We start from the raw sequence: 14,700 nt of genomic DNA, 5'->3' as shown, positions 1-14,700 counted from the left end.
TAAAAACAGATTTCAGGGGTGTAGGACTTCAACGGCCCACTTTCTGTGGCAGAGAGTAAGCTGATACTGCATCAGTTAGACCCCCAGAGCTTGGACATTGGACAATGGCTTTAGTGCGTAATACCATTGGGGTTGGTACAATTTCACAAGTTAGGAAACTTGAACTGGTCCTGTGCTAAAGCAAATCCAGCAACTTTGATATATCACTTTAAAGGCTGTAATCATGACTTGGCGCTTGTTTAAGTTTTTTAGTCATTGAGCGAATTAAACAAAGTATCTGCTTTAGTTTATCTGGCTGTGAACCTGTGGTTTGTTGTGATGACAAAATTAAGCCAATTAAACCCAGATTTGTCCTGATTTATGCCAGTGGAAGAAACATGGCTAATTTTGTTAGACTCTAATCTTTCTCAGGAAACTTCTGGGCTAAACTGAAAAATAAGACACATCTGCACTTCAAAAGTCAAGTGTGTAGTCAATGCTGCCAAAGTGGTTGTAAACGAAAGTGTAATTGAACAGCTAATAAAATTGTATTTACAAATGCAAAACTACGACTTTTGCATGACGTATTGTTGTGATGTTCATTCTAAACATGTCATGTATATAAAATCATGTAGTTGTGTGCTTTTATATGGATTTTTTTAATGAGTTATTGCTACATAACGGTAATTATGATGCAAAGCATGGTTAATTAGTTTTCAGTTTATTCTTATCATTACAAAAATACTTTCATGTCTTTATCTATGTTATTTTTAAGCCTAGAGAGAAGAGTTGTCATGTTTGCTAGTTAGGCTTTGCGCAAGCTTCCAATGAGCACCTAAAGGCGGTTTAGAGTCTAACTACCCAAGTCATATTTACAAATTCCTTCCTGATATGCAAATGAGCAAAAACTTACTAGTTTGGCTTGTAAGATACGGTATGCACGCACCATGAGACGACGTCCAAAATCATATTATACAGTTAGTCAACATAGTACGCGCAGTGGCGTTTTATTCATAACAATGTAGTAGTCTATTCATATGTGATTTTCGATGTCGCATAAGATTTTAAACATTTTTTTACCAGGAACAAAAATATTTTAACTCCTTCAGAACCGTAAGGTAGAAGAACTAGACAGTGCAAAAAAAAACATAATGTACGTTGTAGGAATTTCACGTATTAAACTCTCGGTAGCAGCAGAAATGATAAATAAACATAATCAATAAATTAAACGTGTTTTCACACATAGAAAGATGCTGTTTAAAGACAATATAAACCCATTATAAATAGTCTAATATACATGATAATAACAATGCGATACACTTGACCTCGTGTGTAAGCTCTGTAGAAAGTGCATCGTGGACTTCCCCCGCCTGGGACTGAGTTCTGCCTTCCCGTATCTGTTTAGATTCTGGGCAAGAAATGTGTCACCGTCATGGCTGGTGAAACACGATTTCCTTTTTTTGTTTTGCCTGTCCTGCTCAGTCCGATGTACATTCCCGGGTATGATGTGGACTCGTATGCGTTGTAGTTGTTTGCCAGGAGAGTCTCTTTAAATCTGCACTCATGGGTGTACTGCGTCTGAGACAGAAAGGACAAATCGGAGACGTTTGAATTCTGGAATTGTTAGAAAATCATTTAGGGTTTAACATAATTTATTTTAAAAAATGGCCTTGATCAGTTACTTTAGAATGTCTCTACAAGTTTTTTAAGTAGATCAGTGAAGTGAAACGGTATATTAGTTCTAAGTCAGGTGCAACGCTTGCATTTATGTTGCCCTTATAAAAGTCATCCATCAAAAAATGGCTTTGAAAATGTATATACAGTATTTATTCAATCCTAATATAAAAGAAGACGTCCTTAAAATCTAAAAAAAAAAAGCTTACGATTAGGATTTTTACAAACATACTATAATGTAGACTAGACGTAATGAAATGATTTAGGCATTTCATAGCCATCACCATATAGACCAGATACTCTATTCTTATAGACATGATCCAGTAGACATAATTAATTAATTAGCATATTCATTATTTATTTATAAATTCATTTTTTTATTTGGTTCAATTAATAGACCTATGAAAATAATTATATTCTGTTGGAGCAACGACATTCTATTCTGTTGGCCATGAGCAGATGAATTAATAAATATCTGTGAGAAAGTATGTGTGTTAATCCTCAGATTACAGTTTGTATGAGGTGCAGTATGTAAATGTGCATGCAACATGTAGATTCATTTGGCCAAAGTTATTAAAAGCCACAATTCTTTGTTGCATGTATTTCTCAAGGGGGTGGAAACACTGTTTTGAGATTTTGGCCCATGTTGACGTGAATGCATATTTGTAAGCTGCACGTACATGCTTAAAAACATCATGTCTACCACATATTAATTATGATTTTTTTTATTCAGATCTGTTGACTTAGGAGACCATTGAACACTGTACACTGAACTTATATCATGATTGTGGACTCAGTTTTCCTTGTGCTCTGTAACAAGACACATTATCAAGGTAAAGTAGCCATTATAAGATAGATCAGTTATGGTTATAAAGTTATGCACATTGTCAGCTATGCCATGCAAAAGGTGCTTAATTGGTATTACACAGCCACTCGCTGTACTATTAAACTATACTTGGAGCCTAAACTGCAGCCAGAAGGCAGGTTTGGTTTTGTAACTAATGCAGTTTACACACTATGGCCCTGTCATTTGCATGCATAAGCATGTACCTACTGTAGAATTCAGTTCTTGACGGACAGGAGTGAGACCTAAAGTGTGTTCTGCACCATGGTTGTAAATTTAAGTTACAATAGTCTTCAGTTAGCGCTAATAAAAAGGACAAATAAATCTCATTTATTTTTTCCTTAACAAGGCATCTTTACCTGCAGAATTACTCATTACTATAATGTTTATTCTTTTCCACAATTCTACGTATACTCTAAAGACTTTTGCTCCTAGTAAGTTCTTTTAGATCAGCACTTTATAACTAATTTAAACCAATTCGTCTGACACCAACAACCATGCCGTGGTAAGGTCACTTGGATCACATTGTTTCACCCTTCAGATGTTTGATATGATGTACTAAATCGTTTGACTATGCATCATGCAGCTGATTGGATAAGTACATAAATAAGCATGATGGGAAAACTGTTCCTTATAGAGTGATAAAGCATATATTCCTTAACAATGCATTATGATTTGTAATGTGATTGGATTTGGGCACAAAGTACAAGTTTTCATATTATCTATTCATAATGGCAAAAGTAATCAATTGATCCTTTTCGATCCAAGCATACCTTTAAAAACTTTCTGGACGTTCTGCATACATCAAATGTACTATAAAATGTATTTAACTCTTTACATCTTGAATTTTAGTTATGAGCTTAATAACTGTATGATCTTGTGAATTAGAATTATGTTCTGTGCAGAGCCTCAATTTAACACTACAACCTGAGGCCATACATGGGTTGGTAAACTGAGAATATTTCTGCATTTCTTTGGCTTTGGGAAAAGCTGGCTGGGGCGTGTTTGTTGTACACCCAGTGTGGGTGGGCCACTGTTTGGCCAGTTTATCTTTACTCTGGAGCGGAACGGTAGGTGTGCGCTGGACGGCAATGCTAAGAATGGAATGCGCAAGCCAGAATGATGAACTGCTTTTCTACTCCCAGATTTATCCAGGCCAATACCAAACACGACTATGAGCAGATGGAGGCACTGGGGTATTATAACTCTAGAACAAGGTGCCGTGTCATCGGGCACCGATAAGCAAATCTACAGGCGGAAACCGGTCGTAAATTATAATGCACTTACAGATCCGTAGAGCCTTCCCTTGCTGTTCATGGCCACAAATAGCCCGCTCCGGACGCCAAACAGTGTCACGACTCCGCGCTCGACCGGAGATATCTCAAGAAGACCTGCGACGAACAACAAAGGACACACATGACCTTGGTTGATTCATATCTGTAGCCATATCGGGCAGTGTCCATGATGATTGTATTTCTAAAGTAATGGAACTGTTTATATTTTAGGCCTGTACAACATCCTTCTTTAAGGAAATAGCAACATCCGTCTATTAAGCATCTCTCAAACACTTGTTGCACAGCTTATCTTTTCAAACATCACAGGATATTTACACGTATTCAATTAATCCCCATCCACTTTTCTGTTGGTCTTAAAATAGTCCATGGGGACGCAAAACAAATCTCAGTTTCCATGCTGGATTCACAAGTCCCTATAGCACTTTGCTCTCTGACTGGTAAAGAGACGTGTAGTAATTACAAACCAATATTTATTATGCTTGCCCTCTACTGTCGTTTAAACTTGAGTTGGCCATTAATTAGACGCACAAAGGGCCATTGGTGGATGTGTTTTATGTTTGGACTAATTTTAGGGCAGCTTTAAAAAATGTCCCCTATTCTTGTTAAACAGACCCCTGTGGGATTATTGGGGTGTGGAAAGCACCCAGATGTTTAGAGCTGTAAACGTTGCTTTAACAAAAACACACGATAGAGGAGTCAAAGTTTATAGTGGACATATTAATAATCTCATAACTAATAGAAAGCACAATGCAGTGCAGGGTCTGAAGATTATTACATTATTTATTGTCATTTAATTTTTTTATTGTACGTATAAAGCCACAGGAGCATAAAACGTTTCCAAGTATTTTCTGTCTGATTGCTTGTATTGCCTTCTGTTCACATAAAGCTAATATATTTTTGTTCAGCTGATTTATATGTAGTGCTGTGTCCATCACTTTGTAAAATAATAAAATCTAAACATATTTAATATGTCCTAAGCATTTGGACCAACAAGTTCAAAATAGGCCCACATGATGAAACTTACTGTAACGGTTTTCGTTGTGCACCCCAGTAATCCTACCATCGGGTAATACTTCGAGATGAAACCCAATGCCCACGTTGCAGTAGAGGCGCCGCAGTCTCTTAATTCCCATGAGATATTCACTGTCCCGACTGTCCTCTCGCTTCTCTCCGGGGATTCGGGCTAAAGTGCGTGAGAAAAGAGTCTCCCAGCGTCGCTCCAGGGGCAGAGGTGCGCACCGCACCGAGCTCGCCATCAGCCCCAGCACCAGTAACGGCAAGAGGGTCGATTGAACACTCATCTTCCTGAGTTCACATACGCTAAAAATATACTCTTTTCTATTTTGGTATTCAAAGACCCCCTCCAAAAACACCCGTACAGACTCCAAAAAAGAACAGAAAAAAAGGGAAAAGCGCTTACTCAGAGGCAAAGCCGCGGCTCACCCTGCTGAGCGACATGAAGCCGCGCTTGGTGGGTAGCGCGGGCGCTTAAAACACGCTCAGATCCAAGTTTGCTAGTCCGCCTCAAAGTGTTTGACCGTGTCTGCTCAGAGAAACTCAGCCATGCGAGGGTTTTTTTTGGCTCGGCGAAGTTATTTATACGTGCAGAGAAATTACATCACACTGTGAGCGGCGCATCACGGGGAGACCTGGACCACTGAGATCGCACCGAGTTCTTATAGTGATTGGCTGAGCGTGGCTGTGTGTGCGAGCGTGAGTGCGCGCTCCCATTCAGCAAACGTCACGACAAGGATGTAAAAAATCAAACTTTTGAGTCACGTCATAAAGAAAATGTCTAAAATATAATACTAAAATGAATATGTAATAGGATATTTAATTGGTTCTTCAGTAAACCCTTATTGACCCTTGTAGAATGCTAATAGAAAAAAATCCTGTTATAACTCATCTAGAGAGTCATTTTGTTTTTTTAATACAATTTTATCTTTCAGGTCACACTGCTGCATAAAATTGTATAAAAAAAGCACCATTACAACAGTGCTTTATACAGTGCTTGACCTTTTTCTCTGCATGCTTCCAAAACACCTGACTTATTCATTAGGTAAGACCCTTATGCTGGGTGTGATAGGTAAGTTAAAGTATTAGTCTGGTTCCTCTCAAGGTTTCTTCCTGTAATTTTTAAGGGAGTTTTCCTTGCCACTGTCGCCCTCGGCTTGCTCAGCAGGGGTAAAGTTGATGTGAGACAAAGTTCATAGTAAGAAGCGTTATATAAATGAGTCTGACTTCACTAGACTGATCACATAACTTGTGTATAATCTACCTCACCATTATTTACTCAATACCATGTACTAACCAACACTTGTCTCTAGTCTTGTCTTCCTTTATTTATTTTGAGCATTCTTGTATTATTGTAATGTTGTCTACCTGCACTGTACTGTACTGTCTTGCACTTTTTGTTCTATGTTGCACCTTGGACCTGGAGGAACGTTGTTTCGTTTCAATATGTACTTGTATGTATAGCTGAAATGACAATAAACCTCTCTTGACTCTCTTGGCTCTCTTGACTCTTGACATGAACACTCAGGAACCAACATTTAGATTAACGTATGGAAAACCATTTCTAATTATAGGTGCTCTGAAGACGTCTTGTTGCATTTTAAAGCGGCTTAATTTCTACTGAGAACATTAGGGGACACGTTTAAGCTGCTTATTAAGGCTCCTTTTAATGGAAGACGAATTATTTTTGTAGAAAAAATGTTTATATACTTTTTTATAAAGTGTCAACTTGGCAGTCGTTTTGTCATGAGACTATTCTATAAAAACCAATGACAAGCTTTGGAATTGGATAGCAATAAGCATCTGTTTTCTTATATCTACCAGCTGACAAAGCCTAAACCGCTGCATTGAGAGAGGCACTTGGTGATCCAGGAAAATAGTTGGAGCATCGGGATAAATAAGATCGACCACTTGTCTCACATCTTGGTGGTCATCATATGAATGTTGTGCGTCATTGTAACGTAGTAGACAAAAAACATCAACAAATATCAACACATGAGTCAGGTTTTCTCTGTGTGGCCGTCGGCTAGTGCGCGTCCTCTATTCGCGCTCCCTGCTGCTGCAGTAACGTAAACCCAAGAACCACAGGAGAATACAAAATCTATATTAATACAGACTATGTCACTTCTCATTCTCATTAAGTTTTATTAGCTCGTTAGCAACAATAGAAATATAATACATGAGAGACAGGGATAAATGAAATAACAATAAATAGAAAATAATGGATTTCATTTATCTTTAAAACTTGTGAAACAAATTTCAATGCATAGACTATATTCTATTCTTGTTAATACATTACAGCATTTTTTCTGTGTTTATTCATGGCTTTTGTTTTTTGTCTGTTAACTAAAGTAAGGGCATGGTATTCCTCAAACATAGTCTGCATACTTGCAACTAAACACCACTGTGATTAACCAATCACCTTAACGCAAATGTTATATCTTAGCTTCACATATTCATATACTTAAATAAACAATTTAAAATAGGAAAACATGAAAGGCGAAATGCAATCGTGTGCAAATGCACATTGGCCCACACTGCATTGCAATCATTTCCCTATTCTAGACGAGACTAAAAAAATCAGGACACCGTTTTCTCACGTTCACGTCTGGCTACACTTCATTGTCTAATAGCAGGGCCAGTCCTTTATCCCTTGACTTCAAACCAAAATGTCCCAAATGGCTCTAAATTTCAAACTGTTGCCGGAGTTTGCTCAACCTCCCATCCAAGGTTGGGTGGTTTACTAATGCTGCCTGCTGATGGGGGTCTTCTGCACACATAAACGCATCGTTTGATCTCTTTGCGTGTGGGTCTAGTATGCGACACTTGTAAAGAATTTGTGGACTCAGGCGCAGATCAAAACTAGCCATTGTTGAGGCATATCAAGACAAGTGCCAAGTGAACAGGCGTGCCTTTAAAATACATAACTGTTCGACTTTATCTAAGAATGTTGGCTATTACAGATTATTTGGTTATTTAGAGTGATGCCGTGAGTTTCTGTATGAAACGTTTAATGGATTGTTTCTTTTTGTGGGGAGGGGGGCTGTTGCAGTATTATCCATAATAAAGTTTGTTTTAGCAAACATATTTTAGCTGTATTATTTAAAGGAAACATTTGGCCCGTTTGTAGTGTAATAACTAACAATTAATAATTAAAATAATAACGGCGATGTGCTGTCGCTCTCCATGGTGCTGCAACTGGTCTATGCGCAATACATTCTGCTTAAGATGAAATGTAAGTCTACTACTTCAATACCAGAAGAAAAGAAGTATTACTAATCTGTGTTCCTTAGATAACGTTTTCAAGGAACACGTTGCAAAAAAACCTAATGCTGTCATGTTTCGCTTAACTCAATCAACCTCATTTACAGAAGACATTCCGTTATTTTTTCAGTTTAAAAGTAATCATGGGTATGAATGCTGAATTTAAGAAATATAGGCACATAGTTCACATATTAGTTAACTATATAAATGCGAAATGCTGTTGTATTAACTAAATGGTTTATTCAATATAATCCTATTTGACTGAAGAAGTGTAATATATTTTTCATTCTTTATTACAACTACTTAATTGTAGTTTTTTAAATCCACAAATTTAGTTAGTTGAAAAATTGTCATTCACCCACTCCTGTTTTCTTCGCCTTTCTGCAGCGTAATTATAGTCATGACAATCAGCAAGCCTCTGTTATATTACCCTCCTTAAAGGCAGTATACTGTTGATGCTTGAAAAGGAAAAACATAGACGTTGTATCCCATCCCGTCACCTTCTTTGATCTTTTGCAAAGACAGCTGGCACTTATTGCCCCTATGCTACTGCTGTTTGGTTCCAGAAATTGCAGCTCAAGTGCGCCTTTCTTTTTTTTTTACTTTAGCTGCACACATCAGGACCATCACTAGAATGTGTTTGAAATGTGATAAACAGCGCTGCCCTCTATAGGACGTTTTAGTAATACTCAGCACTATTTCTAATGTACGTCAGTGACACTGGTCTACTACGTTTTATTGCAAAAAAATAAACTAGTTTATAAAATTTGTTGTATTTTAATTGAGTTCTGTATTTATCATTTGAATTAAACTGTTTAAGGATTGTTAACAAGAGTTTAAAACATTACATTTAAAGAGGCTAAATTTCTTTTTGAAACGAAAAACTTCATGCAAACAAGTAAGAAAAGTAATTGTATATGACTAGATATTTTTAGACATTTTATTTTTAACATAAAGGACAGGATATCTTCGGAACTGTGAGACTAAGACAAATACTGATCCTTCAACTGTTACAGAAAAATGTATATTTTATCTGTTTAGAGTTCTTATAAAAGTTTATAAATAGTTTAACATGTTAAAATAATAGCACTGATTGTGATCTTGAAATTTAATCTATAATATTTTAATCTTGTGTCAAACATCTTTAGCCAAACACAGATTAAGACATGCATAACAATATTATATATTGAATACAAAATTAAAATACTTATTTTGAGTTATACTAAAAAGAGGTATGTCTGTGATATAAAAAAAGCGTTGGTCAACCAAAAATATTTCTAAAAAGCAATAGCAAAAAAATCGTACTACTTTGTGACCCCAATTTGAGAGACAGCAGAGGTCAGCTGCATTCGGAGCTCCACAGACATGATCGGTAGGAGGCCTGTCTGTATCAACTAATCCCCCCAACAGCCCGGTGGGTCAACAGCGCAGGATACCAATTAGACAGGCACAAGGACCGGCGTTTAGAGACCCTCGGGCAACAAGGGTACATCATAAATAGCATTGTATTTAATTTGACCAATTCTACAATCCTAAACCTCATGTGTCGGGTTATTTCATTTACAAAATGTTTGAGCGTAAGTTTTAAACAGGCTATTTGTTGCATATATCAGTATTTACCTGTGATCATCATTCTAAAATATGCAAAATATTTATTAAAGATTTTACTCTGTAAATTTGACAGAAACCAACTTTATACTTTTGTATAGCTTAGTCCAATGTTGGTTTATAATTCTTGCGAAATAGAAGTACCACTTTTTACCTTGCCTTATTCTTGTTTAATCGTTGTTTTTGTTATTATTTATTACTGTGATTATAAATAATTGTGATTATTAATAATTGTTATTATTGTTTTATTATTATTATTATTATTGTGCCCATTAAATAAATGCCAAACTATAAACAAATAAGTTGATAGATTTGTTGTATATGATGTACAGGTTAACGTTTGGTTATTTGATCTGATAAACAATATAGAAACGAAAAAAGAAAAAAGAAAAAAAGCTGAAAAAATTTTAATTGTGAAAGAGAGCTTTTTCAGCAAAAAATGTAAGCTAAGTTTGCTGTTATAGTATGAGAAAAGTTTTTAAACTACTTTAAATTCGGGTTGTCAGATGCTAGACATGATAATTCTATCAAGTTGTTCCCTATTATTGTTTATATGTTAACAAATACACCCTTTAGCAAAAGTGGTTTTCACCTACAGTGTTCAGAAAGAGAATTTGTCCCGTTACTCGTCTTTAATATTTGCAATAATTTGTCTTAATTATTGTAGATTTTAAAATAAAAATTAAATATAAGACAAATACAACGTAAGTCACATCAACATATACTTTAAACTTTTCAAATATCATTTTATTTATTCAAGAAATAACACCAACTTGCGGGAATAATACTTGCTGTTTTAGTTATATTTAACCAAACTTGGTTATGATTAATTGGTTTTAATTAGACTAGACACACTCATGCTTGATTACTGCCACCACGTTAATGTAAACATTGTTAAATGTAAACATTGCTTAAAAACCGTCCCAGAATTGGGTAGTAGGCAAAAGGTCTCAGGAAACAAACCACTATGATGAGGTCAAAATAAAAACACGCATAAACTAAGTGCCTAGTTTGCCTCTGTCTGTCTGTCTGTCTGTCGATTAGCATTAATATTATTATCATCACTATTATCTAAAGTAATTACAGATTGATTTGAAGTAAAACCATTTATTTTGATTATTTACAAAACACCACGGAAAATCTTGGTGAGACAGGTTGCGGTAAAACAAAAATAGCTCTCCCTGTACCAATACACCAACTGAGGGAGCACCTTATGCAAAAATTGCGTTCCATCACTCCAGTAAGTCATGTTGTACAATCTGTGCCATGGCGCTGTTCTGTTCTCTTTCTGGAACAAACAACTAAATACTAAAACACGGTTGACTTTTCCTTTATTTTTTCACCACATCTGAAGACACTGTGTACAAAATTTTACCCATGTTTTAGGGTGTTTCTAAACAAAATAGGAATTTTTTTTACATATTTACCCTACTTGTCCTCCAGGTTTAATCCACACTGAACCCATTTTAGATGTTACGTCCATTCTAATAAACTAATTTACCTATTTAAATATTATACACTGTTTTATTGTCGATTCATTTATATTGTATAGTTGACATAAAAAAGAAAACGTTTGCTTTGGTTTTGGAACGTTTTTTTTCACTTACACTGTCAATCTAACTGCCAACAAACATGTATATATTTAAACACACTTAATGATTTATAGAAGACCAAGTTTTAAATAGACACAAACCCCCGGTAGATGTCCCGAAATCGTGTCTGAAAGTCCTGCATACAAGGAACCAAAGAAAGATGTTCTGGAGCTTTAAGTTTAACTTTACGTAAACTTCCACATAATTTCATATTGAAATTATACACTTTACACTATATGAGTACTATCTGAGTACTATCTGAGGTATAAACAAGTAATTTGCTACATGTTAGTTCTGGAGTTAACAGACGACATGAATGAAAAAGACACACGTCCTATACATGGTGAAGAGTTTTCCCTTCTGTCTGCGTTAATGAGCGTCTCGCTCGTTGTTTCTCATGGCGGCAGAGCCGTCATTACTGAGCTCAGGTCAGCTAAAGCCGTCACCCCTGGACCTCTGCTTGGCCCTGTCTGCCACTGAACTAATAACACTCAATAGCGTCGTGTGCCTCAATAGGTACTCGGCCATGAACCAATGAAACACCCTGCAGAAAAGAATAATGACATTAGTTGGTTGCTGGTACAAGCAGTTTCTTGCTGCCAAATTCTGATCAATTAGTAGGGCAGTACTGGTTATGCTGACACTGTGAGAAACAAACAAGTGTTGCCAACAAACTGGTTTTTACTGGTAACATGCAGTTAGGCTGATCTGATTAATTTAAGGGTTTTGTATGCTGCTCTAGTTGTTTCTAACTAGTATAAAATAGTACTAGTACTAATATAAAAGCATTTCCAACCTGCTAACCAGTCAGCTAAGACAAGCAAACCACTTTTCAATGGGTTCAGCGATTTTTAACATGGTGTAATGGGACAAAGAAAAGCCACCAACAAAGGTCAACCAAAGAATTAAACAAAACCAACTTGTTGTGCATTTTCATTTGGGTTTTCAGCACTAAATCAACTATTACTATTTGTTTTCTTTAACATAGTTATCTCAAAGAGCATCAGTTTAACTAAAAACCAACACTGTCCAGTTTTAACCAGCATCCAGCTTCTTCAACAGGACAGAATTGGGTGTAAGAGCTTGTATTCTCTGTATGAACAGCTTACTTTTAGGTTTTAAAGCCTCGTCCCATTTTTTTTTTAATCATTTTATTTTATCCTACAGTAGTGAGACGTTTAAATAAGCTAGTGAACACCAAGGTCAATGGAGAGTCGTTTTCGCCCTCTACTGGTCTGTAGTTTTGTTGTCACCAAAATGACTGCTGCTTGACCTTGTTGGAAATTTTAGGAATGGATACAACCCTGGCCCTTACTGTATCTCTCTGCCAGGAAAGCCAAAATCAAATCTTTTGTTGCCTCACGCAAAGTTTTACTTTTCCATTCTTTTGGCATGGTCAGTAGTTATACATAGTATCACTACCTGCAGTGTTTTTGCTACCCCACTGGTCCAATTGCAACAGCATAGTTTTGACAACAGCAGTAAATCTCTTAGCACTTAGTCCTCTGTGTAACAATGTTTGTACTTGTACTCTTTAAACTGACCAGATCAGAGCATAGCACAGATTAGCACTGGATGTTTGCTTGTTTGAGAAGGCAAACTGATCAGTAAAATCACAGAAAAAAAAAACAGCAAAAGATGATTAAAAATGTAAGATGTTACGTAATTAAAATAACTTCAAACTTTGCTGTGATGAAAACCCTGTCTGCTCCTAATTTCATACTAATTTAATAACTAATACAGGTACATAAATGATGTGCATGGTAATTGCATTTATAGAGAACCAGTTAATTATAAAATATATTCATGGATGTTTTAGATTTGATGCTAAATTATGTAGCATAGCAGACATCACAGACCATTTATAGTGACTTAGTGGTAATTTTTAAAAAGACTAAAGAATGCCTCGGACAGCACGGTTTCCCAGGTTTCCCCAGAGATGGGCTATTGTTACTGCCAGGAAGCTTTTCAAGTTACAAAAGTATAGGATAACATTTCCCTTTTCTGCTATAGATTTCTAAAGGACATTGATTTAGCTTTAATCATTTTCACTTTTAATAGCTTCTATTCATTTTACCATTAATTTCCTTTGGGTGGTCCTAAGAGTACATCCCATTTAGAGGGCCTGTCTAAAGACATTTTTCTTGTTTGATCACTTTTACTGATGGACTAAGCAGAGAAGAATCATCCACATATGGTTCAAAGACTTATGCAAGACATTAGAGATACTGAAGATAGCAAAATTCCATAAATGGCTGCAAATGCTGTAGAAAAATGTACTTAGTAGCCAATGAATTAAATAGCAATTCTGTTTGAGATGTGTTACTTCAACTTCAAGACCCTTTGGATTTACCATTTAAAATCAAAGTTTGCCAAAACGTTTCTGAATGTTGCTATTCAACTTAGCAGCACAAATCATCTGAGGTAGTGTTCACAGACATTCATTTTTACATACAATACAAAGAATTCTCTGGTTTTTTTAAGTAAAACCCATAAAAGTACTTTCAGCCCTCAACATCAATACACAAGATATTTGAATATTTCTATATAATTTATTGGTGAAATTATCCACATGTTTAGTTTTCAGTGTGAAATAATACATATATACCATTACTGTCACAATTTACAGTGTTCAATATATACGAAAAAGTACCGTTCACAACTATGTTTACAAGAGACCAGTGATATATTAACTTCTAAAAAAATTAAATGTTTGGATATAAACCCACAGAGTCCATGTTTACGTCTCTTCTAATATGTCAGAAATGACATTTCTTCTATTTGGCAGTGACAGTGGCTTTCGAAAACAATATTTTTTACACTTGAAACAGTAGAAACTATGTCAGCAATAACTTAACATATGGACAAAATAAATATGCATAATATTAGTAATATACAAAGTACTTCTCTTTGCAGTTTAAGGACAGTAGACTATCACATGTAAGTTTTTATTGTTTTTTTTTTTTTTTATTCCTCGGTTTTACATGTACCTTTTATGTATACCTTCTACTTTATATGTTAATCTGAAAAAGTGCTTTTCTGGACACCTCTAACTAAAAAGTCATGTAGTCCAACAACTTAACACATCTTCGGCATTGTCAAGCACTTTATCCAAATGTCCTACATTATCTTTAAAAAAATAACTAAGAATGAAAAATGTTAAAGGCAGCTGTTTACATTTATATACAAATGTTACACATCTTCCAGACGCAGATGTCTGAGAACACCCAGTAGTATCTTGTTCTGGCCTTATAAATGAATTTAAACTGACTTACATGTCAAATGCTAGACTTTTAGGGTAAAAAAATAGGTGGGAAATGCTTCTCTTAATATAAGGAAAAGATCTTTATATCTAAAATGATAGCATATCTCTGAGAAAAGTCCTCCTTGAAATACTTTCCCAAGGGCAGTTTCTTAGTTTACTTTTTGA

General features: G+C 35.7%; 1 protein-coding gene across 1 annotated transcript; it reads right to left on the bottom strand.

Moving 5' to 3' along the window:
• Positions 1–1,380: 1,380 nt before the first annotated feature.
• fgf4 (fibroblast growth factor 4) lies at positions 1,381–5,093 on the bottom strand. Its single transcript, XM_063013154.1, has 3 exons — positions 4,817–5,093; positions 3,785–3,888; positions 1,381–1,557 (listed from the first exon to the last, which is right to left on the bottom strand). The coding sequence occupies exons 1-3, from the start codon at positions 5,091–5,093 to the stop codon at positions 1,381–1,383; spliced, it is 558 nt and encodes a 185-aa protein (XP_062869224.1).
• Positions 5,094–14,700: the final 9,607 nt, after the last annotated feature.

The sequence above is a fragment of the Trichomycterus rosablanca genome, chromosome 17 (assembly GCF_030014385.1).
Source record: "Trichomycterus rosablanca isolate fTriRos1 chromosome 17, fTriRos1.hap1, whole genome shotgun sequence".
Classification (NCBI taxonomy): domain Eukaryota; kingdom Metazoa; phylum Chordata; class Actinopteri; order Siluriformes; family Trichomycteridae; genus Trichomycterus; species Trichomycterus rosablanca.
The sequence above is the reverse complement of the archived record's forward strand: the minus strand, read 5'-3'. Positions and strand labels throughout refer to the sequence as shown.

Excerpts from the sequence above, each read along its gene's own strand:
- fgf4 (XM_063013154.1), bottom strand. The coding sequence starts at position 5,093 with ATGAGTGTTCAATCGACCCTCTTGCCGTTACTGGTGCTGGGGCTGATG. Across the intron at positions 3,889-4,816 it reads GCACAACGAAAACCGTTACA|GTCTTCTTGAGATATCTCCG; the intron begins GTAAGTTTCATC and ends TGTTCGTCGCAG. Across the intron at positions 1,558-3,784 it reads AGGGAAGGCTCTACGGATCT|ACGCAGTACACCCATGAGTG; the intron begins GTAAGTGCATTA and ends TTTCTGTCTCAG.